Genomic DNA, 24657 nt, shown 5'->3' on the forward strand with positions numbered 1-24657 from the left:
TTGTTCCATGACATTGGTTACAGTTTTCACAGTGTGTCAGCATTCTCATTATTTCCGTTGTTTGTTTTGTTTCCACTGATCTGGCTTCCCTAAAGACTGAGTCTTGATTTGGAGCCTTCTCTTTGAGGCATTAGTACCTAATGTACAGTAAACTCAAAATAAATTTTTATTGAAAGAATGAAGGATCTGTTCTATGATACAAAAATATCAGTTAAGATCAGCCTTCAATGTGGTACATACAGACAATGGAATACTACTCAGCCAGGAAGAGAAATGAAGTCCTTATACATGCTACAGCCTTGATAGAGCTTGAGGACATTATGTTTAGTGATATAAATCAATCACAAAAGGACAAATATTATATGACCTCACTTATATAAAAGGCAAGAACAGGCAAATGTATAGACAGAGATCAAAGTTTACTAGTGGTTACCAAGGATAAGAGAGGGGGGGAAAGGAGGAGTTAATGCTTACAGAACGCTGAGTTTCTGTTCATGGTGATGGAAAAATTGCATTGATTAAGGCTAATGGTTGCATAGGTGATTGGTGTAATTGATGTCACTAAGTTGTACACCTGTAATTTGTTGAATTGGCAAATGTGTATTATATATATATTTTACAACAATAACAAAAAGAAGAGGAAGAAGAAGAGTAGCTACCGAGGCTGTTTATGTACAACCATCCACCTCATGGGATTTGGTTTCTTGGATTGGGTGTTTAGGGTCATGGACTTATGGGACATCCCAGTTAATTGACCTGATATTGCTTTTAGCACTTTTGTTTTACCTCCTAGTTTGTTACATAGCGTCTGAGGTCTTAAAAGCTTGCAAGCGACTATTCAAGGTACAACGATTGGTTTCTATTCATCTGGAGCAACAGAGGAAGAAGATTCAGGAATAAAAGGAGGAAATGGAATGCATAGCTGATTGCCTCCATGAACAACTGCCTCCTTTGCCATGAGACCAGATTGGATGGTACCTGATTATCATTATTGAACGTTTTGATCAAAGAGTCTATAGAAGAATCCTGATCAAAAAAAGGGAAAATACAGGACAGAATTTCAAATTCTCATAAAGTCCAGATTTTCCGGAGCCACTGAGGCTCAATGAGCCTCTGAAAATATTGACAGGCACACTTTTAACAATTCGACTAACATCAACACAAAATGAAAAAAAAAAAAATTTATGTCTGAGACATTTGTTGTGAAGTAAAGATGAGGATGAGGACTACAAATAGGGCAATTAACGCTTTTTGTGTTTTAAATTTTCATTTTAGAATAATAACTTGAATATTAAATCATTGTAGTATTTTCAATTTTTATATAATTTTTTTTCCATTTAATTTGTGTTAATGTTCCCATCTTTTAATATTCTGTTATCAACTAACTATATCTGACAGAGGACATTTTAAATCTTATTGAAATATATAACCTTGTAGCAATACATTGGTACATTGTAATAATAAACCCTGAGTTTTGTTTTGTTTTTTTACAGAAAATGTCCAAAAAACTCAGTACAGCCTTCTCACAGACTCACTGTTTATTATATGGTCACTCGTTATCATTGGAGACCTGGTAGCATAGTGGTTAAGAGCTTGGCTGCTGACCAAATGGCCAGCAGTTCAAACCCACCGGCTGCTCCTTGGAAACCTTATGGGGCAGTTCTAATCTGTCCTATAGGATCACTATGAGTCGAACCGACTTGACGGCACGGAACAACAACATTATTAGCATTTTAAAAAAATACATAAACTAAGTGTTATGAAGAAATACAGAATAACTTATGATTCCAAGAATTCCCAGGAATTCTGATTTCTTATTCTCAAATCTCAAAGGCTAATATTTGTCAGAAATTTGGAAACACTATGATCACAAAGCCATACCCCAGTTCTGGTGAGGACCTGAGAGAAGGGAAGGTGGGCGGAGGGAACAGTAAGGGAGGAGCAGAGGTATTGGAGGAGGACAAGGTAAGAGTGGGGAGGAGGAGGAAGAGCCACCAGAGAGGTCCATACACCCTTCCAGGTGCTCCGTCTTGTCTCCTCCTGCTCCTCCCCCTACCCCCAGCTGATTCTCTGGGGAAAAGAGATGTAGGTCTAAGCCCCCATGTGAAGAAGGACTCAGCCTCCTCACACAACCCTCTTTCTTGCAGAACCAGCTAATGTCCCAGTTAGCTGCTGTTTCACCCATATCTCAGAAAATCCCACTCAAATTTGTGCAAGAGGACCATATGACCAGTAATGTGTGCTCCAAGCCAGGGGTCATGTAAGTACAGCCCCATTGACAGTGGGAGTGGGGGTACAGATGGTGAGAACCAGTAGCACCTGGGAGAGGGGTGGAACAGTCTATGTTGCCAAGGTACAACCAATGCAGTAAGAGGCTACTGAGGGCCAGCCTGGGGACTTCCCAGCCTCAGCTAGGCCTGCAGGGAGAGGGGTAGGAGCTGGTCCCAGTGGGTGGACAAGGGTCAGGAAAGGGAAGGGAAAAGGAGGAGAGTGGGGGCTGCCTGACTGGCCTTCTTTGCCTCCCTGGGGAACATCAGACTGGCAGTGAGGAGGGGAGGAGAGGGTTCCCTCTCTGCAAGGAGCCACCTGCAGCAGAGAGAGGAATGGAGAGCTCCATGTTGGGAAAAGAAGGGGATGGTGGAAGGAGATCTCCTCTCCTAGTTGCAGAACTCTCAATTTCTCATCCTTCCACTTGCTTCCATAGCTTCCAAACCAAAAATGGGTGACATGTCTGTGCCAACCCCAGCGAGGGCTGGGTGCAGGAGTACATTATGTATCTGGGCAGCAGGTCAAAGTGATCTGGAAGCAGTGGGGTCATCACCACTCAGGAACCATAAACCGCCTCCCCTCCCCAACTCTTTCAACCCCAGGTATGCCCTGGGAGTTGTTCTGCCCTGAATTTAAGCCTGTTCATGCTTTTCTGCTCTGTCCTCAAACTTTGCCATGACCCTCGGCCCTCTGGGGCCTGAGGAAGCTGTGGACCCCAGACTGCATCTGTCTTCCCCTTGCAGGCTCTTGGTTGTCTAAATAACACTGCGCGGTAACGAGTGAACCTGGTTTCTGGTGTGTATATTTTCACCACAATTAAAAAAAAGAGAGAGAGAGAGTGAACTAGTGGTTTAAGTTGATCCTCTTGCAAGTCAGAATGGTTTTGTTTATTTTATTTTACAGACATGTGTGATATTTATTATGTTTTAGGCGCTGTTCTAGGCACCTTGCCAATATCAACTAATCTAAATCATGGAAAAATGTGGGCAAACTTAGAATCCTGAGCAAGAATCAGGAGTCTGGAAAACAAATGATTCCTCATCCAGGGCCTTAGAAAACGAGAACAGTGTGGAAATACAGACAACCATGTTGAATATTGTTTGTCTGCACATGCATTGGATGATGGAGGTACAACCTACATACCTCATCGTTCCCTCATCCATGATGGGGCCACAGTTGAATGTTCATCCCCATTTCTGTTCCCTTTAAAACATTTACATCTCTGCCCAGCCCTCAAGACCTAGTGTAGTGACTGTTCCAGGACTCCTCAACCTCCGCACCCAAAGCCACTTGCTCCAACATCTGCTGAAGTCCTGCAGCCTCTTCTGCTGCTCATTTGGGCTTTATCCCTGATTCCTGGTGTGGCATGACTTTGAACATCTGACCATTTCCCTCCACCTGCACCAACATTCCAGCTAAAGACAGAGTCTGACACCCCACAGTGCCCTGTAACTCTGTGGGTATAAGAAAGAAAGGGAAGGTCAGTGGGAGGTGCTCAGCTCTGCTGTTGGGGACACTGAGGCTGATGGTGGCATGGCCATGCATTCTGGACACAGACCAGGGAAGGGGCTCAGGAACCCTCGGGGCAGTCCAGCACGTGTACTCCGACTCGGGCCTTGGGGGAGGCCCACTAGGGCTTTCTGTCTCAATCCTAAACTCTTGCAGAAAGGAAATGGATGCTGGGTGGCACTATAGGTTAGGGATCCCTCTACCTCCTGGGTTTAGTGGTGTGGTACTCGACAAAACTGGGTTTTTACTGGATGGGGACAATCAACTGCTCAGGGGCAAAATTAAGAAATTAGCAAAATCTACCTTTAGTGCCTTCACGTTCCTTCCTTCAGGGCCCTTTTTTTCACTTTACTGCTGCCTCCTCTCCCAAACTCCAATCCTTAGATCTCTGGTGACCTTGGGGTCACTCTCTCACTCAAATCCCATATGAAAACCAGCTCCCTGAGCCCCATTCACACAAAAATGTGATCAAAGCTTCAGGGGGAGCTCAAATCCCAAAGCCAAAGGAACAAGAACCAGTGAGGAGGTGGGAAAGACCTGGAGCCGCCATTACCACAACGTTTCAGGTCCAACCAGTTCTCACCATTTGCAACCCCCTTCCTCTGTCAATGGGGCTGTACTTAGAGGACACGTGGCTCACGGCACGTGTCACTAGTCCAATAAAAATCTTCCACAAAACTGAGTGGGATTTTCTGAAAGAGGTAGAAGAAACAACAGTAAGGTAGATTATTAGTTGGTCTGTAAGAAAGAAATCTATGTGAGGCTGCGGCATCACTAGTGACAATCTCTTGAATAAACGAAGTTTCCATTTTGGCCTCATCCTAATGTTGGCCTTATAGAATACTGAGTGTTATTAGGGGTTGAATTGTATCCACCACCACCACTGCCCCCCCACAGAACAAAATTGAAGTTCTTCAACATTAGCTGGCGATCAGAAAAACTGAAATGAATTTGTAAATAGATGCAAAACTGGTCAACATCCACAAGGCAATAATCCATTGGACCCCATTGAACAAAATCATTTACACTTCTATGGACAAAAATTATTTGCACTGCTGTTAAGCTTTCTGTAACTTACAGGGTCCTAAAATAGTTCAAAGACAATAAAGTCACATATCCCTATAGAATTAGATAAACCAGAAGGGTGGGCTACATAAATCAAAAAAACACCTGTTGCTGACAAGTACATTCCGACTCATAAAGACACGCAATAATCTTTCCTTCCTTCCTCCCTCCCTCCCTCCCTGCCTGCCTGCCTTTCTCCCTCTCTCCCTTTCTCTTTCTTTTTTTTTTTTTTTCTCTCTTTTCCAAGAGCTTTAAAGTCTTTCACAATTTTTTTTTTTTCTGACATTCCTCTTCAAGGGCTTTCTGCCTACTCTGTCCCTAGCTCATTCCCACTTACTCTACAGATCTCAGCTTAAATGGTAGTTCCTAGGAGAGGCCTTCCCTGCCTCCAAATCCAGTTTAGGTTTTCCTATTATTCCCTTTTGGAGCTCCCTGGGCTTTTCCTTTAGATCACTTATCACAGGTTATAATTTAAAATTTATTTGTATAGTTATTTCTTTACTATCAAGCTACCACAAGAACAGGTCTCCACTTTGCTCACCATTCTATTCCAATTATCTTACCCTGTGTGCCTTAATAGGCACTCAATAATTGTCTGTTGATTTTACCAATCAGTCAATCCATCAATAAATTGATAGATGATGAATGCTACCCCAGCACCAGGTTGTCAACATCATGTGTCATCATATGGCAGTGACTCAAAACATTTTGTAAATTCTAACCCCAACTAAAGTTAAACCAGGGACAAGGACTGTGCAGTATTCCTCATGCTGTCTCCAGGCAGTACTATTTTTTTTCTAGCCCCCTGGGGGTTGCCTATTCTATACCAGGTTCCTCTTCCCCCATATCCTGCCTGGCTGCCAAGGGAAAAAGTCTAGATCATAAAAGTCATCCTCATCCCTCCCCCCTCCCCAAGCCCTGTGGCTTGGCTTTCACTCTATGGTTTTTCAAAAAGCAGAAGCAATAATTCCAACCACATGTCTTCGTAACAAGACACAGTTTGTTACTTTTAACTGAAAGGACATGATTAACAAAGAGTCCAAGAAGACAGATTGTAGGGCAGGGATGGGACTGGATGGGGCAGGGACTCTGCCAACTGTATCTTTGAATCTCCAGAGGCCCAAACACGGTGGGGGAGGGGGGCAAACAAACCCATTGCCTTCAAGTCGATTCTGACTCAGCGACTCTACAGGACAGAGTAGAACTGCCCCATAGGGTTTCCAAGGAGCTGCTGGTGGATTCAAACTGCCAACTTTTTGGTTAGCAGCCATAGCTCTTAACCACTGCACCACCAGAGCTCCCAAGAAGGTCCTTAGGTGGTAAAAACAGCATGCGTTCGACTGCTAACCTAAAGGTAGGCAGTTCAAACCCACCCAGCGGTGCTAGAGAAGAAAAGGTCTGGCAATCCGTGTCCTTTAAAATTACAACCAAGAAAACTCTTTGGAGCAGTTCTACTCTGACACACATGGGGTCACCATAAGTTGGAATTGACTAGACGGCAACAGGTTAAGGCCTTGAGCTTGGCTATGCTTTAAAGGAAATGGGTCCAAAGAAGGGCCTGAGGTACACTTGATGGGGACTTTTCTGTCCAATACATCCCCAGGAGCAGCCACTGTTGAGCTTTCTGGATCAGTCACTCACTCCCAGCAAGAGAGACAGATGCCCCATGATGTGCCAACAGGTCAGAACTCCTGTATGTGTGTCACGGCAACTCAAGCAAGCACAATTTTAGGAGTTAATTATAGAGCAGCTTTAGTGCGCATCTCCTGCTGTGCCTGGAAACTGATTCTGAGGGCTAGTTCTTTCTCTGCCCCTGGATTAAAACTCAAGGCAGGCCCCATGATTTTTCTAGTTGCTCTCAAGTAGTACAAGCCATTCATCACTCACTTAAGTCACAAAATACAATATTAATAAAAATAAATAGAAATTACAGTGCCGTGTGAAAGTCCAAACAATAAGGCTTCTCCCCCTCTCCCCCCACTCCTGGGCCTCTTGCAGGTGGAAAGCCTGGGGTCAGGGGAGGAGGGCGTGACCTGCTCCTTCTTACCCTCCTCACCCAGCCCCTATACTCCCCCTGCCCTTGCATTTCGGTCTCTGACAGGTCAGCATCTCAGATGGGAAGGAGGAGAGTCAGAGCCCTGAATGGAAAGCAAGAAGTCCAGGAGTTGGAAATGGAAGATCTTTTACTTTTAAAAGTGTGTGACAGAAAGTCCAATCAAAATGTCCTACAGAAAAACAAAAATAGTTTATTGCTCATGTGCTCAGAGTGAACAGCCAGGGTGCAGCAGCTCAGGGGAAGCTGGCTCCAGGGTGAGGAGCTCCACACAATTCCAGTGTTGAACCCATGTGCTCTTCCTCAGATGAACCAGGACATGGCTGTCTCCACAGAGCCTTTGCCACCCAAAGGAACAGCCTCTCTTCCCTTCCTTGCTGTTATTGTTGTTAGGTGCTGTCAAGTCGGTTCCAACTCATAGTAGCCCCATGTACAACAGAACGAAACACTGCCTAGGCCTTTGCCATCCTCATAATCATTGTTATATTTGAGCCCATTGTTGCAGCCACTGTGTCAACCCATCTTGTTGAGGGTTTTCCTCTTTTTCATTGACCTTCTACTTTACCAAGCGTGATGACCTTCTCTAGGGACTTATCCCTCCTGATAACATATCCAAAGCACATGAGACAAAGTCTTACCATCTTTGCTTCTAAGGAGCAATTTGGCTATACTTCTTCTGAGACAGATTTGTTCGTTCTTCTGACAGTCCATTATATGTTCAATTCCTTTCCTTATAATCTGAAAAATCGACTGCCTGACTCAAGAGGTGGGTCCACACCTCTAGCAAAGAAACCCATACTGTGATTGACAGCACCCGATAGAACCTAATAGCTGCATGACAGAGGAGAGTTCTCTTACCTAAACACTTCTGCTGCTCAAATCCTGCTAGCAGTCCTAAGAGGTGTCTGTCTTCAGTGTTGGCAATGGCACCATCCATAAACCTTCCCAGCTTTTGGACTGAAGTGTGTTTCATTTCAAGGACGTAGGGTAGGAGATGTGGAGATGCATTTTTCCTTGGGGCCTGAAGTGTTTGTCACAAGAGTGGACTTTTAGAGCTACAGGCCATGCTGTGCCAGCCCTGAGTGCCATATCCCAAGTGATGGAGGTACCCTTATGTTCACTGATAAATTTATTTTTGTGTGTTTGTGATACGTAGAATCCTCTAAAGCTGGAGTCCAAAACAGGGTCCCTTCTTACCCGGGTCTTAAAGTAGTACAAATCCTGATGCTTTGAAAATTTGGATGTGCAGCTGGATGGAGAGAGAACTGGAATACTACCTCGCCTGTTCGGGACAACAACTTGAGCTAAAGGGACCTTGTTTGCTCACCAGGTATTTTACTTCACAACTGTGATGGTTAATTTTATGTGTCTACTTGGCTAGACTATGGCTTCCAGAGGTTTGGCTAAACACTAGTCTAGTTGCTGTTTCATAATGTAATCTAATGTAGTATTATCAATGAATCAGTTGGAAAGGGAGCTTCTTTAGGGTATGTTCTGCCTCTAGACTGTGTATAGACATTTTTGAAGAACTCTCTTTACTCTGCACTCTTTCCATTGCACCTATGGATCTTGAGACATGAGGCTGCAGAAGTCTCCAGCCTGCCACCCAACCTACATATTTTGGACTTGCGAGCCCTCTATAATTGCGTGAGCCAATTCCTTGAAGTAAATAAATCTCTCTTTATATATATACATATATACACACACATATGCATATACACACACACATGCACATATATATACATACACGCACACGTACATCTATAGCCAGAATGCTCCCTGAAACCAAGAATGGCAAGACTTCATCTCATATATTTTGTATACGTTATCAGGAGGGACCAATATCTGGAAAGGACATCATGCTTAGTAAAGTGTCATCAAAAAAGAGGAAGACTCTCAAAGAGATGGATTATACAGTGGCTGTAACAAAGAGCTCAAACATAGCAACGACTGTGAGGGTAGCACATGACTGAGCAACATTTCATTCTGTTGTACATAGGGTTGTAATGAGTTGGAATAGACTCAATGGCACCTAACAACAACATAATATATAAACATATATATATATGTACATGTATATCTATACATATGGATACTTATGTGTGTCTGTGTGTGTGTGTGTGTGTGAACAGAGACAGCCCTGATGGTGCAATAGTTAAGCATCTGGCTGCCAACCCAGCTGCTCCAAGGAAGTAAGATCTGGCAATCTGCTTCCATAAAGATTAAACCCTATGTGGCAGTTCTACTCTTCGCAAGTGGTCGCTATGAGTCAGAATTGACTCAGCGCACCTAAAAACAACAACATATATCACACTGGTACTATTTCTCTAAACAACTCTAACAACAGCTAAAAGGATTTTATATGCCACTATTTAATATAGAGAATGTTGAGTGGGAAGAGTTCATGCCAAGTCATCTCAGAGACAGCTGGCCTGCCCCGTGTCCTGCCCCTCCAGGTATCTTTGGCTTCTATACAATCCCTGGTTCACCAGATGAGGTCAAGAGCCTGGCATGGCTTCAAGGAACAGCAGTCCATGCAAGAAAGAATCATGACTTCAGCCCCTTTCCTCAGAAGGGAGCTGTCTATTAGACAGCCATCTGAGGCTTCATGACCTTTCTGATAGACTGATAAGAAAGAAACCAGAGTGGAAGCTAAAAGTAACTGCAGAAAATTTCCACAGTGGATGTCTGAAAAGTAGGTGGGCCATATGAGGGGCCGTTTGGACCCAAATGTGCTGACCCTTGCCCTACACTCCCCCTAAAAATATCATACAGTAGCTCGGCTTATGCTACACAAACATGTTGTGCAAGCATATATCATAGGATGTGGTAAGAGCTGTGTGTACAGGCAGGAATAACAGAATATTTGGTATTTCTGCAAGGGAAGTAACTGGGGGATGTGCTAGGCAGTATTGTGAAATTATTGCAGTAGATACCTCACCATGTTTGCAAGGCTCATAGAGAAGTTTCTGGAACGTGGTTGTTGTTGTCTGTGCTATTGAGTCAGTTCCCTATGTACAACAGAACAAAACACTGCCCAGTCTTGTGCCATTCTCACAATCATTGTTATGCTTCAGCCCATTGTTGCAGCCACTGTGACAATCTATCTTGTTGAGGGTCTTCCTCTTTTTTGCTAACCCCCTACCAAGCATGATGTCCTCCTCCAGGGACTGATCCCTCCTGATAACATACACAAAGTATGTGAGACGAAGTTTTGCCATTCTTGTTTCTAAGGAGCATTCTGGCTGTACTTCTTCCAAGACAGATTTGGTCATTCTTCTGGCAGTCCATGGTATATTCAATATTCTTCACCAACACCACCATAATTCAAAGGCAACTATTCTTCTTCTGTCTTCTTTATTCATTGTCCAGCTTTATCATGCATATGAGGCAATTGAAAACACCATGGCTTGGGTCAGGTGCATCTTAGCCCTTGAAGTGACATCTTTGCTTTTTAATACTTCAAAAAGGTCTTTTGCAGCAGATTTGCCCAAAGCAATGTGCCATTTCATTTTGTGTCTGCTGCCACCATGGGGATTGATTGTGGATCCAAGTAAAATGAAATCTTTGACAACTTCAGTCTTTTCTCTGTTTGTCATAATGTTGCTCTTTGGTCCAGTTGTGAAGACTTTTGTTTTAAGTTAAGGTTTAATTCATACAGAAGGCTGTAGTTCTCTTCACTTTCAGCAAGCAAGGTTGTATCATCTACACAATGCAGATTGTCCATGAGTCTTCCTCCAATCCTGTTGCTTCGTTCTCCTTCATATAGTCCAGCTTCTCGAATTATTTGCTCAGCATATGGATTGCCTAAGTATGGTGAAAGGATATAACCCTGACGCACACCTTCCTTGATTTTAAACCACGCAGTATTCCCTTGTTCTGTTTGAACGACTGCCTCTTGGTCTATGTATAGATTCCACATGAGCACAATTAAGTGATCTGGAATTCCCATTCTTTGTATGTTATCCATAATTTGTTATGATCTACACAGTCAAATGCCTTTGCATAGTCAATAAAATACAGGGAAACATCTTTCTGGTATTCTCTGCTTTCAGCCAGGATCCATCTGACATCAGCAGTGATATCCCTTGTTGCACATCCTCTTCTGAATCTGGTCTGAATTTCTGGCAGTTCTGCATCAATGCACTGTACAGCCACTTTTGAATGATCCTCAGCAAATTTTACTCCTGTGTGATATTAATGACATTGTTAGGTAATTTTCACATTCTGCTGGATCACCTTTCTTTGCAATAGACGTGAATATGAATCTCTTTGAGTTGGTTGTCCAAGTGTCTTCCAAATTTCTTGGCATAGACAAGTAAGCACCTCCAGCATTGCATCCATTTGTTGAAACTTCTCAATTGGTAATCCATCAATCCCAGAGCCTTGTTCTTTGCCAAAGCCTTCAGTGCAGCTTGGACTTATTCCTTCAGTACAATCTGTTTTTGATCATATGCTACCTCCTGAAATGGTTGAATGTCAACAAATTCTTTTTGGTACAGTGTCTCCCTGTATTCCTTCCATCTTCTTTTGATGCTTTCGCCATCGTTTTAATATTTTCCTGGTAAAATTCTTCAATATTGCGATTCAATGTTGAATTTTCTTTTCAGTTCTTTCAGCTTGAGAAATGCCGAGTGTGTTCTTCTATTTTAGTTTTCTAACTCTAGGTCTTTGCACATTTCATTAATAATTCAGTAATATTTTACTTTGTCTTCTCAAGCCACCCTTTGAAATCCTCTGTTCAATTCTTTTACTTCATCATTTCTTCCTTTTGCTATAGTTACTCTACATTCAAGAGCAAGTTTCAGAGTCTCTTCCGACATCTATTTTGGTCATACCTTTCTTTTCTGCCTTTTTAGTGACCTCTTGCTTTCTTCATCTATGATGTCCTTGATGTCATTCCACAACTTGTCTGGTCTTCAGTCATTAGTGTTCAATGCATCAAATCTATTCCTGAGATGGCTTTAAATTCAGGTGGGATATACTCAAGGTCATACTTTGGCTCTCGTGGACTTGTTCTCATTTTCTTTAGCTTCAGCTTGGACTTGCATATGAGCAATTGATGGTCTGTTCCACAGTCGGCCCCTGGCCTTATTCTGATAATATTGAGCTTTTCCATCATCTCTTTCCACAGAGGTAGTCAATTTGATTCCTGTGTAAAACTTTGTTTTTTGTACTCCATCTGGTGAGGTCCATGTGTATAGTCATCGTTTATGTTGGTGAAAAAGTATTTGCAATGAAGAAGTCATTCATCTTACAAAATTATACCATGGACCCTGGCATTGTTTCAATCACCAAGGCCATATTTCCCAACTACTGTTCCTTCATCTTTGTTTCCAACTTTCACATTCCAACCACCAATAATTATCAATGCATCTTGATTGTGTGTTTGATCAATTTTAGACTGCAGAAGGTGGTAAAATTCCTCATCTTTGGCATTAGAGGTTGGTGTGTAAATTCGAATAATGGTCATATTAACTGGCCTTCCTTGTAGGCCTATGGATATTATTCTATCACTGACAGCATTGCACTTCAGGATAGAACTTGAAATGTTCTTTTTGTAGATGACTGCAACACCATTCCTATAATTTGTCATTCCTGGCATAGTAAACCACATGATTGGCCGATTCAAAATGACCAATACCAGTCCATTTCAGCTCACTAAAGCCTAGGATATCTATGTTTATGTGTTTCATTTCATTTTAGACAACTTCCAGTTTTCCTAGATTTATACTTCATAAATCCCATGTTTCTATTATTAATGGATATTTGCAGCTGTTTTTTCTCATTTTAAGTCATGCCACATCAGTAAATGAAAGTTTTGAAAGCTTGACTCCATCCACATCATTAAAGATGACTCCACTTTGAAGAGTCAGCTCTTCCCCAGTCATACCTTGAGTGCCTTCCAACCTGAAGGGCTCATCTTCTGGCACTACATCGGATAATGTTCCACTGCTATTCATAAGGTTTTCATGGCTAATTTTTTCAGAAGTAGACTGTCAGATCCTTCTTCCTAGTCTGTCTTAGTCTAGAATTTCAGCTGAAACCTGTCTGCCATGGATGATCCTGTTGGTATTTTGAATACCTGTGGCATAGCTTCCAGCATCACAGCAACATGCAAGCCACCACAGTATGACAAATTGACAGACGTGTGGAACATGGTATAAGGTTCAATGAGCACTGACTGTGAGTTGAAATTGACTCAATGGCAACAAGTTTTCTTTTTTGGTTGTTATTATTAGCCTTGTGACTGGAACAGCCATGTGGAGCAGCACAACCTTCTTCCTTGATCATGCCAAGCTAAGCAACAAACAGAGCTGATTGAATTCTTAAATATATCATCAGTGATGCTGCTGCTATTGTTGTTGCTGTTGTTGTCAGTTGCCATCGAGTTGACTCTGACAACTCATAGAGACCTTACAAATAACAGAACTAAACATTGCCCAGTCATGTGCCACAATCATTTGTATGTTTGAATCCACTGTTGCAGCTACTGTGTCAATTCATCTCATGGAGGGTGTCCCTCATTTTTGCTGACCCTCCCCTTTATCAAACATGATGTCCTTTCCTAGTGATTCATCTTTCCTGACGACATGTCAAAGTAAATGAGATACAGTCTTGCCATCCTCGTTTCTAAGAAACATTCTGGCTGTACTTTTCTCCAAAACTGATTTGTTCATTCTTCTGGCAGTCCATGGTATATTCAATATTCTTTTCCAATACTACAATTCAAATGCATCGGTTGTGGTCTTGGAGAAGAATGCTAGGAGGGTGATAAAAGACTCCGGAAGCACACAAAAATCATTCACAGCAGTGCTTTCTATATTGGAGAAGTCAAGAAGCTGCACTATGCTGTGAAATCAGACATTTGTTCCTCGTTTTTTCTTTCACTTAAATATGCATTCAGTACTATGTCAGACGCCTCTTATAGACCGCTTCCATTCTATCATCCCATTTCTTATTCCAACCACAGCTATAGCAAGTTCCATACAGGCTTTGCCCAGCTTCTTGTGGGTATAAGCCAGCCACACCTGCTCTTGGTCATGATACATACCTCTCATTCCTTGCGCTGGGAATTCTCGGATGCTGAGATGTAGTGTCTACAAGAACCTGCTCAATATTCAGACATGTGTAACCTGGAAGGACTGAACAACATGCTTGACTAAGGGGGCTTAGAAACAAGTGGAGAGCATTCATGACAAAGAGAAATAAGTTCAATGGGCATATGGGTAGAATGAATTGCCCTGTGGATGCCAGCCAGCCTCTCCTTTCAGCTTCAACAGTGCTAGTGCAACAGAGACACCGTGGTGGTGGCAGGGATGGAGGGTATGAGTGGGCCCAACAGTATGAGCTCCCTCTCACTAAGACTGAATGGCTTTGAGCAAGTTCCTTCTCATTGCTGGACCTCAACTTTTTTCTGGCTAAAGAGTAAGTTGCACCAGATCAGTAAGATTTTTTTTATTATTATTACTGTGCTTTAGGTGAAAATTTACAGAGCAAATTAGTTTCTCAATCAACTGTTTTGTGACATTGGTTGCCAACCCAGTGATGTGTCAACACTCTTCTCTTCTCCACCTCAGGTTCCCTGTTTCCATTCATCCAGTTTTCCTGCCTTCTCATCTTTGTTTTTAGGCTAATGTACCCATTTAGTCTCATATATGTGATATAACCTACGAAGCACATTCCTCACATGTGCTGTTGTTTGCCCTATACAAAACAAAAACCAAACCCATTGTGGTCCAGTCGATTCCAACCCACAGCTACCCTATAGACCTGTCTAATCTTTGGCCAAAGGGTAGATCTCAGGAGTGACTTCAGTACTAAGTTAAAAGGGCATCCGGGGGCCATACTCTAGGGGTTTCTCCACTCTCTGTCGAACCAGCAAGTCTGGTCTTTTTTTGTGTGAATTTTGTTCTACATTTTTCTCCCACACTGTCCAGAACCCTCTATTGTAACCCCTGTCAGAGCAGTCGGTGGTGATAGCTGGGCACCATTTGGTTGTTCTGGGCTCAGTCTGGTGAAAGTTGTGGTAGTTGTGGTCCATTAGTCCTTTGAACTAATCTTTCCCTTGTGTCTTTGGTTTTCTTCATCCTCCTTTGCTCAGCCAGAATGGGACTGGTAGCTGTATCTTAGATGGCTTCTCACAGGCTTTTAAGACCGCAGACACTACTCACCACATTTGGATGTAGAACATTTTTCTTTATAAATCATATTATACCAATTGAGCTAGATGTCCCTCAAGACCAAGGTCCACAGCCTTCAGCCCAGTAACTCAGTCCCTCAGGGAATCTGGATGTGTCTGTGAAGCTCTTGTGACATGTCAGTGAGATTTTTATTTCTTTGCTTTCAAATTGCAAGTCAGGGCCCATTGGTTGTGAAATCAATTTGGTGGTCACAAGTAGTACTTCCATTTCAATGTAATAAGAAAGATAGGGTAAAAAAAAATCAGAGTACATGACATGTGGTAAGGTTAAACATCCCATGAGCCATAACTAGGGTGACCAAACATCTAGGTCTTCCAGAACAGGCCTGGCATCATTTCACTCTCAAAAGTGTCCAGATTTTGATAGTAAATTAAATGGCTACCCTACCTGTAATCTAAGCCACAATAAAAGAGCATATCCCAAAGGGGTGCATACCTGTTGTGTGCTCTGGAATCTCAGGCAGGAATTCTTAGAAAGTAAGTCATTGGAGGACAAATTAACTGACCCACCCTTAAAAGAAAACAACCCGTTGCTCTTGAGTTGAACTCATGGAGACCCCACGTGTTTTAGAGCAGAACTGTGCTCCATAGGGTTTTCAATGACTATAATCTTAAGGAAGCAGATCACCAGGAAAGGAAGTAAATTACCAGAACTTTATTTTGCGGGACTGCTGAGTGGATTTGAACCACCAACCTTTCAGTGAGTAGTCAAGAGCAAACTATTTGCACCACTCAGGGACCTACTTGAGAGGAACCAATAAGTAAATAAGCATTTAAAATAAGAGTGTGATTGCTGCTATAGCAGATTTAAGTATAGATGCTGTGGAAGCACCCAGCAAGGGCATCTAGCCCAGCCTCAAGGGAAGAAGGAAGAGTTTAGAAGTCTTCCTGGTAGAGGTGACTTCTGAGTTGGGAGCTGAGGGGTTAGTAGGAATCAGTGTAGTGAATGGCCAATTTATTCATTGTTGTTGCTGGTAGATAGAGGCTGTGCAGTCTATTTTGACTCATAGCAACCCCATGTGACAGAATAGAACTGCCCGTAGGGTTTTCTAGACTATAAACTTTATGAGAGTAGATTCTCACGTCTTTCTTCTGCTAAGCCACTGGGTGAGTTCGAACCGCCAACCTTTCAGTTAGCAGCTCAGTGCTTAACCGTTGCACCGCTAGGGCTCCATACTAGGCATTAGTATTTGGGTCCTAAATAAATACATATTGACTCCAAAAGAGGAAGATCCGTAAAACCTAAATTAATAAATACATCGTCAGTTGTTAAATTTGATCTTCACTAAGATGACGTTACACTGGAAAATAGTGGAGCTGTGTATGTAAGGAAAGCCCCATTCTGGAGGGCCTTTTACACTCAAGAACTTTGGCATTTACCCTCAAGACCACGAGAAGCCACTGGCAGATTCTGTGTGAGGAATCACATGGCCATGTTAGAGCATTCACTCTGGCAGTCACCTTCGATTATCGGTTATTTGGGCACTTGAAGGTCCAGGATGGGGTGAGTTCAGACTTGGGATCATGAGTGCCTGGAAAGATTTCCTGACTCAACAGCCCCTCCAGCTCTGCATTCTGGTGGCTAACAGGACTGGCACCTACCTTTAAATTCCCTCTGGTTGAGACTCCAGGAATGGAACTGGAAATGGACACAAGAGAGTATCTAGCAAGTCCCACTCCTGAGCCAGAGAGTCTTGTGATGGTCTCCTCCACCACCACCACCATGCTTTGTTCATGGTTTTCTCCTGCAGAACAACTCTTAGCAAATAAAATTTATCTCCTAGAGGGAAGCATCTTTCTTAAAATATTTTTTCTCTTTGTCTGTGCCCATTGGACAGTTGCAAAAGCCCTCTATTTCCTGTTGAGTTCACAGTCTTGTTCCCTTTTTTAGAAATAACATGTTGATTGTTGTATAGCCAAAGAACAGCATACTGACCATTCCCCTACTTTCTGCCCTGTGACTTCCTGACCTTTCTCTTCTTATAAATACAGGCGCAGAGCTGGGGTCAGGAAGCAGTGAGCCCAGGAAGCCTCAGACTGTCTCTGCTTGCCCCCAGGAAGATGAAGGTCTCCACAGCTGCCCTCTCCTTCCTCATCCTGGCTTTTGCCTTTGGATCCCAGGGCCAGCTCATCCAGGGTGAGTCCAGAGAACTTTCTCAGTGGTGATCAGGTCCATGGTAATGTGCAGGGTTGAGGAGGTGATATGGAGGGACACCTGTGCCTCCTGAGACTGCTCCCTCTCCCAGACATGGTTATGGCACTAATTTAAAAGCAGTGGCAGGGTACAGACCTGCCTTCTTTGCAGCCTTTTGTCCCTGGGAGAAACTGTATGGGAATTATTGGTCCTATTGGGGAAACAATTATTTCTCTTTCCAGGCCAAAATCATTTAATGCCCTCTCCCAACTGATATAGGATCATTAAATCCTAGATCAATAGACCTATAGTAAAATTTAAATTTGTAGAAACAGTCATAGAATTCTGTAATGTTAGAGTTGGTATTTACCATCTAGTATGCCAAAACCAAATGAGTTCATGTAACCTCAGATTCTGCCACCAAGTGAGTAAATGAACAAACTTTCTGTTTCCAGAACTCTGAATTCCAGAAATATGGATAAAGGATTGTGGATTATATCACATGATAAAGACATTCAATTAATTTATTTATGTTGAATTTATAGCTAATTTCCAAGTCAATAGAATGTTTTCTTGTCACAAACATTTTCAAAGCCCCCCCTGGAAAATCTCAGGGCCCTAACGGAAACAGTGGCCTTGAACGCAGGCCTGGACCTCAAACAGGTGGAGGGTGGGCCAACATCAGTGCTGGAGTGGGTAGGTGGAGATGCTGAGACAACACTTCCTTCCAGTGATTCTTCTCCTGGTGCTGTCTGTTTCTCCAAGATACAGAATTAAGAAAACCCATCCTGACGGACCTTAGAGATAGACTCCATACTCACCAAGGTAAATGTTCAGTTATGGCACATATTTTAAAGCAGCAACAGAGGGGTACAAATCTGCTCTATGGCTTCAGCCCATTTACAGGGGGTGGGGGAAGGGGAGGAGGAGGACTCTGGGGGGGTGGGGGACATCTCTAAGAAGATCGGGGGGGCACCTCCTCCACAGATGACTTTCCCACTCCCACCTGCTGCTCCTGGCTTCTGCTGACTTGGGGCCAGGAGTGCTTTCTGATGCCTTCTGCAAGCATCAGGCCCTTCCACTTCTGGACCTGTTGTGGTCCACCTTGGGTGCCATCAGACACACAGATCAACCCTGGGGAGGGTCTGAAGCGAGGAGATGACAGTGACTGCTGGCAGAGAGGGAGGAAAACATCCTTTCCAAATCCTACACCTTCTCACCCTCCTCAGTACCCTTGAAGAAAGAGGGGAAAAGCTCTATCTTTCCCAAAAGAAAGATTTGGCCCTTATATGGGTCTCTCCCTTCTGCAGGCTTTCATCGTCCCTCTGACTGCTGCATCACCTACACCGCTCGAAATATCCGATGTGCGTTCGTGGATCATTATTTTGAAACGAGCAGTGGGTGCTCCCAACCAGGTGTCATGTAAGTGCCAAGCCCAACTGCCACGTGTTGGGGAAAGGAGTTTGCAAAGCCTGTGGGGAGGGGCCTGGTAGATGATGATCCAGGAAGTCCTGACCCTTCGACCTCCCAGGCAAGGGGTAGCTTGTGTCCTTATTATCATCCTGCAGGACAGTAGGTAGGACATGCTGCCAGTGCAGAGGGGAGGGGAGGGAAAGAAGGAGAAAGCAGGATCCCTATCCAAGGAAACTCCCATGAGTCACAAAGGGAGACTGAGAGAGGTCTCAGAGAGGACAGCGGCCCTGAGCTCACTTCAGCAGAGAAAAAAAAAAACAAACAGGCTAGGTTGAATGGGGAATCTGAAGGCGGGAAAATGGGGCTCCCCACCTCACTTGCTGAACACACCTTAGTTTATACTCTTTCTCCCTCTTGTTTCCCAGCTTTATCACCAAGAAGGGGCAACGTGTGTGTGCCAACCCCCTCATTAAGCATGTTCAGGATTGCGTGAACAACCTGAAGCTAGACTTGCTGCATAAAGAAGCTGGAAAAATAGCACTTGCTTGAGGAAAACGGGCCCAAGGTGCCACCCCGCCTCCAAATCTCTTGTCCTAAGTACCTCCTGGGATTTTCTCGGCCTGAAATAAAAAAATTTTTTAAATAACATTTATTGTTTTGTTCCAGTTATAAAGGTAATGCATCTAATAAAGAATATCCCATTTAACTCTACTGGAATTTTAGGAGGAAAAACAAATGGAAATAAAACTGCTTAATTCTCTCTCTTACCCACTGACAACTCTGGAAGACTTCCACAACAGATATCCTTCTTTGTTTATTTATTTAGAAGACAGTGCTTGTAGCTTTATCCTTGGGCAAACCCCACATGTGACTGCCTTCAAATGGGGACTGGTAAGGTTGTAGTCTTCTCACTCAATCTGAGCTTCTTCTCCAGCACACACACGCTCTGACTCTGATATTTGGGCTATCCAGGGTTCTGCTGAGAAAATCCTCCTTCTCAATGATCTTCTCTTTCACGTATAGAAAGATACAAGTTTTCTCAACCTTCTTGTATTTTGCCATCAAGCTGACCCATATCCTTCATATAGGGCAGAAACTCTTCACCTCGTGGTCTGCCGATGTCAACTTTTCTCACTTCCTATTACTACATCTGAATCCCTTTTTATTTTTATATTTTACATTTATTTTTATATTTTACAATTTCCTCTGTCATTTCAATGGGATTTGGGGAGGCAAGAGAGCAACACACAGGTGCTCAGGGTTCTGGCCTATATATATATATATATATATATATATATATATATATTTAAGTCAGCAACTCTTTAATGAAAACAATAAATGTCCATCTCAGTGGAACGGAAATAAGATCACACTCACAGGCACTAGGGGTTAGGACTTGAATACATCTTTTTTTTTTTTTTTAATCAGCAAACACTTATTCAGAACTTTAGAATTTATGGAGTTCATGTGTATCCTTTGTCTGAAACCAGATGACAACCTTGTGAGGTGGGTAAAACCACACAACCCTGGAGCTTGTATTTGGCAGAGGGGTGGAGGAGCAAACAGAACCTTGACTATCATAGTTACAGCTGCCACCAAATTCTTGAAGCCTCTCAAACAGAGTAATGTACGTCTCTAAATCAACTTATATTAAACAGTTAAAACAGGGGTGAAACTTTCCATTAAAGCAGTCAGAATGTTGCAGAGATTCTACAAGTGAGCTCAAACAGCCAGAGGCTTGTGTCTGGCCTATATTTTGATCTAGTTATGATCGTTCCTGTTGTCTTCATTCTGTCACTGAGTTCTGAATTCAGAAGCTCCGAGCTGACACCGGAGCCCTGGTGGTGCAGTGGTTAAGAGCTACTCAAGACCTTGGGTCATGACAATGGAAGCTCAACAGGAATGAGGGATGGAAACTGAGACTTTTCTTTCTGGTCAAGCATCTGGTCAGTGGTAGAGGATCTCTGAGGTCTTGGAGGGCACAGAAGCTTGTTCCATCTAGGTTAATTGCATAATACTCACATACCCTAATGTCTTAGGCTGGGTTCTCTAGAAGAGCAAAACCAGTAAAGCAAAAATATATAGAGAGAGATTTATATTAAGGAAATGGTTTACATGTTTGTAGAGACTGGAATATCCCAAGTACATGGGTCAGGCTGGAGGCTTCTCCTGATTTATGTAGCAACAGGGCTGGTGAACCTAAGAGCCATAAGTCAGACAGCAGGGCTCTGACTCACAGGCTGTGAAGACTGATGAATCCCAAGATTGGCAGGCAAGACCACAAGTAAGCTGCTAGCTCAAGTGTCAAGAACTGGAGGTCAGGCAAACAGAAGTCAGCCGCAGGACCCAGAGCAAGCAAAAGCCCATGAGCCTTGCCAGAAAGTCCACCTGTATTGGATGCAGGCCACACCCCCAAAGAAACTCCCTTTACACTGATTGGCTACTCACAACAGATCCCATCATGGAGGTGATCATGACATCATATGACTGCCAAACTACATCATAACTGCCAAACCACTGAGAATCATGGCCCAGCCAAGTTGAGAGACAACCTTAACAATCCTAATCTACCCCTTGTCAACTTGGCACCTGTACACATCTCCTTAAAACATACATAATCTCTGAGTAAGGAAAATTATAAAGTCATACTTGTGCCTAACATGATACAACAAACACACATAAACCGAAAAAGTACTTGTCCTGTTTAAATCTTATATTTTATAAGTGAAGAAAACAAAAATACTTGATGCACACATACAAGGAAGAAATATTCATAACAATTACAATCCTCATTTCTGCAACTGGTCACGTGGTCATAGCTGGTATTTAGAGCTACTTTCTTCCACCACCCATTCTGTATTCCCTTTGCCCTCAGCAAGCACCTCAGTTGGTCATGGTTCTTTGCCTGGTGGGGTGACCCAAACCCTCATTTCTGAAGGACCTGGGCCATTAGTAATCATGTTGGAATTGGGTTGCTGTAGTTTTCCATTGACTTTAATCACAGGGCATGGTAGTATTAAGAAATGCTGTAAGGAATCTCCTGCATTCCAAACATATTGTTCTTTGCCTCCATTATGTAATATAAATCAAATTTCCTCTTGGTAATCAGGATCAATCACACCAGTCAGTATGTAACTCCTTTCTTTGCCTGTTTATCCAGAGGCATAAGGATAAGTGGTCAGGTGGCATTCTTAGCTCCCAGTTAAGTAGAATCAGCGATATGTCTCTAGTTGGGACCACACCTCCCTTTGGAACTAAGACCTCTAGACCTGCAAAGCATAGGTTTGCAAATGGGTCAATAGGGGTAATAGGAAGTGGTACCAGTCCTATTTCCACCCCTTGATTCCTGGACCCATAAATCCTGACTCTGGGAGGAACAGCACCATATATTGGATGCTGGTTTAGAGCATACACAGCCTCCTGGAGAACATTACCCCAACCCTGCAAGGTATTGCCACCTAGCTGTCACTGTAATTGTGCCTGTAGAAGGCCATTCCATCATTTTATCAAGCCAGCTGCTTTAGGATGATGAGGAACATGGTAAAACCAGTGAATTCCATGAGCATGGGCCCATTGACACACTTCTTTTGCTGTGAAGTGAGTCCCTTGATCTGAGTTGATGCTGTGTGGGATATCATGATGGTGGATAAGGCATTCTATAAGTCCACGGATGGTAGTTTTGGAAGAAGCATTGCATGCAGGGAAGGCAGATCCATATCCAGAGTAAGTGTCTGTTCCAGTAAGAACAATACGTTGCCCTTTCCATGATTGACATGGTCCAATGTAATCAACCTGCCACCAGGTTGCTGGTTGATCACCTCAAGAAATGGTGTCATAATGGGGACTCATTGACGGTCTCTGCTGCTGGCAGATTGGGCACAGCAGAAACTATGGCCAAGTTGGCCTTGGTGAGTGGAAGTCCATGTTCCTGAGCCCATACATAACCTCCATCTCTGCCACCGTGGCCACTTTGTTCATGGGCCCATTGGGTAATGACAGGAGGGGCTGGGGGAAGAGAATGAGCAGTTTCCACAGAACACATCATCCTATCCCCTTGATTGTTAAAATCTTCCTCTGCCAAGGTCACCCTTTGGTGAGCATTCACATGAGCACAAATATCTTCACTTCATGGCCTATTCAGAGAGCTCTATCCACATACCTCTTCCCCATACCTCCTTGTCTCCAATTTTCCAATCATGTTCCTTCCGAGTCCCTGACCATCAAGCCAAACCATTGGCCACAGCACATGAATCAGTATGTAATCGCACACCTGGCCATTTCTCCTTCAAAGCAAAATGAACATCTAGGTGCACTGTTTGAAGTTCTGCCCATTGGAAGGATTTCCCTTTACCACTGTCCTTCAGAGAGGTCCCAGAAAGGGGCTATAGTACTGCCACTCCCCACTTTTGAGTGGTGCCTTCATATCATACAGAACCATCTGTAAACCAGGCACAGGTTTTCTCTTTCTCAGTCAACTGTTCATAAGTAACTCCCCAAGAGGCCATAGGTGCAGACTGGGAGATGGAAGGTAATGTGGCAGGAGTAGAGACCATGGGCATTTGGGCCACTGCCTCGTGCAACCTACTTGTGCCTTCAGGTCCTGCTCTGGCCCAATGTAGTATATACCACTTTCATTTAATGATGCAGTGCTTCTGTGCAAGTCCAAGTTTATGACTCTGTGGGTCAGACAACACCCAGCTCATGACGGGCAGCTCAGGCCTCATGGTGACTCTGTGTCTCATGGTTAAGGGTTCAGTCTCTACTAAGGCCCAGTAACAAGCCAAAAGCTGTTTCTCAAAAGGAGAATAGTTACCTGAAGAGGATGACAGGGCTTCGCTCCAAAATCATAAGGGTCTGTGCTGTGATTCACCAATAGGGGCCTGCCAAAGACTCCAAACAGCATCTCCATCTGCCACTGACATTTCAAGCACCATTGGATCAGCCGAATCTTATGGCTCAAGGGGCAAAGCAGCTTTCATGGCAGCCTGAACCAGTCGCAGAGCCTTCTCTTATCCTGGGTCCCCCACCCAAAATAGCAGCTTTTTAAGTCACTTGATAAATAAGCTGGAGTAGCACACCCAAACGAGGGATATGCTGCCACCAAAATCCAAAGAGGCCCACTAGGCATTGTGCCTCCTTTTTAGTTGTGGGAGGGGACTGATGCAATAACTTATTCTTCAATTTAGAGGGACTATCTTGACAAGCCCCACATCACTGAACCCCTAGAAATTTCACTGAGGTGGAAGGTGTCCGAATTTTTGTCAGATTAATTTCCTACCTGTCTTAGTCATCTTGTGCTGCTATAACAGGAATACCACAAGTATTAAAACACAAGCCTTTAACAAAGAGAAGTTTATTCTCTCACAGTCCAGTAGGCTAGAAGTTTGAATTCAGGGTGCCCATTCCAGGGAAAGGCTTTCTGTCTCTGTTGGCTCTGGAGGAAAGTCCTTGTCATCAGCCTTCCCTTGGTCTGGGAGCATCTCAGCATGGGAACCTCAGGTCCAACAGACACGCTTTGCTCCCAGCACTGCTTTCTTGGCAGTATGAGGCCCCCATGTCTCTGCTTGCTTCTCTCTTTTATATCTCTAAAGAGATTGGCTTAAGACACTAATCTTGTAGACTTCATCAATATAACTGCTGCTAATCCATCTTATTACATCATACTGATGGGATTTACAACACATAAGGAAATCACATCAGATGATAAAATGGTAGGCAATCATACAGTCATGCAATGGAATCATGACCTAACCAAGTTGACAGATATTTTGGGGGGACACAGTTTAATCCATGACACCACCCAATAGCATGCAACTGTTTTACCAATAAGTCCAGAGTCATTGACACTTCTTCCTTACTAGGTCCAATCAGCATAATGACATCAATGTAATGAATCAGTCTGACATCTTGTGGAAGGGAAAGGCGATCAAGTTCCCTGCAGACTAGATTATGACTTAGGACTGGAGAATTGATATAGCTCTGAGGTAGGACAATGAAGGTGTATTGTTGGCC

General features: G+C 43.3%; 1 protein-coding gene across 2 annotated transcripts; it reads left to right on the forward strand.

Moving 5' to 3' along the window:
- The first annotated feature begins 17066 nt into the window (after positions 1 to 17066).
- Positions 17067 to 19293, forward strand: LOC111751758 (C-C motif chemokine 23-like). Of its 2 annotated transcripts, none has more exons than XM_023553482.2 (4): positions 17067 to 17235; positions 18004 to 18057; positions 18543 to 18654; positions 19071 to 19293. In XM_023553482.2, the coding sequence occupies exons 1-4, from the start codon at positions 17160 to 17162 to the stop codon at positions 19192 to 19194; spliced, it is 366 nt and encodes a 121-aa protein (XP_023409250.1). In that variant the 5' UTR covers positions 17067 to 17159; the 3' UTR covers positions 19195 to 19293. The 2 variants fall into 2 exon arrangements, with proteins under 2 accessions (XP_023409250.1, XP_023409249.1); XM_023553481.2 differs by having other exon boundaries at positions 17083 to 17235; positions 17998 to 18057.
- Positions 19294 to 24657: the final 5364 nt, after the last annotated feature.

This window comes from Loxodonta africana, chromosome 18 (assembly GCF_030014295.1).
Source record: "Loxodonta africana isolate mLoxAfr1 chromosome 18, mLoxAfr1.hap2, whole genome shotgun sequence".
Classification (NCBI taxonomy): Eukaryota; Metazoa; Chordata; class Mammalia; order Proboscidea; family Elephantidae; genus Loxodonta; species Loxodonta africana.

Bases quoted from the DNA above. Each gene is read 5' to 3' on its own strand.
- LOC111751758 (XM_023553481.2), top strand. From the start codon at position 17,160: ATGAAGGTCTCCACAGCTGCCCTCTCCTTCCTCATCCTGGCTTTTGCC. The intron at 18,058-18,542 runs GTAAATGTTCAG...TCCCTTCTGCAG, and splicing joins TAGACTCCATACTCACCAAG to GCTTTCATCGTCCCTCTGAC. The intron at 18,655-19,070 runs GTAAGTGCCAAG...CTTGTTTCCCAG, and splicing joins TGCTCCCAACCAGGTGTCAT to CTTTATCACCAAGAAGGGGC.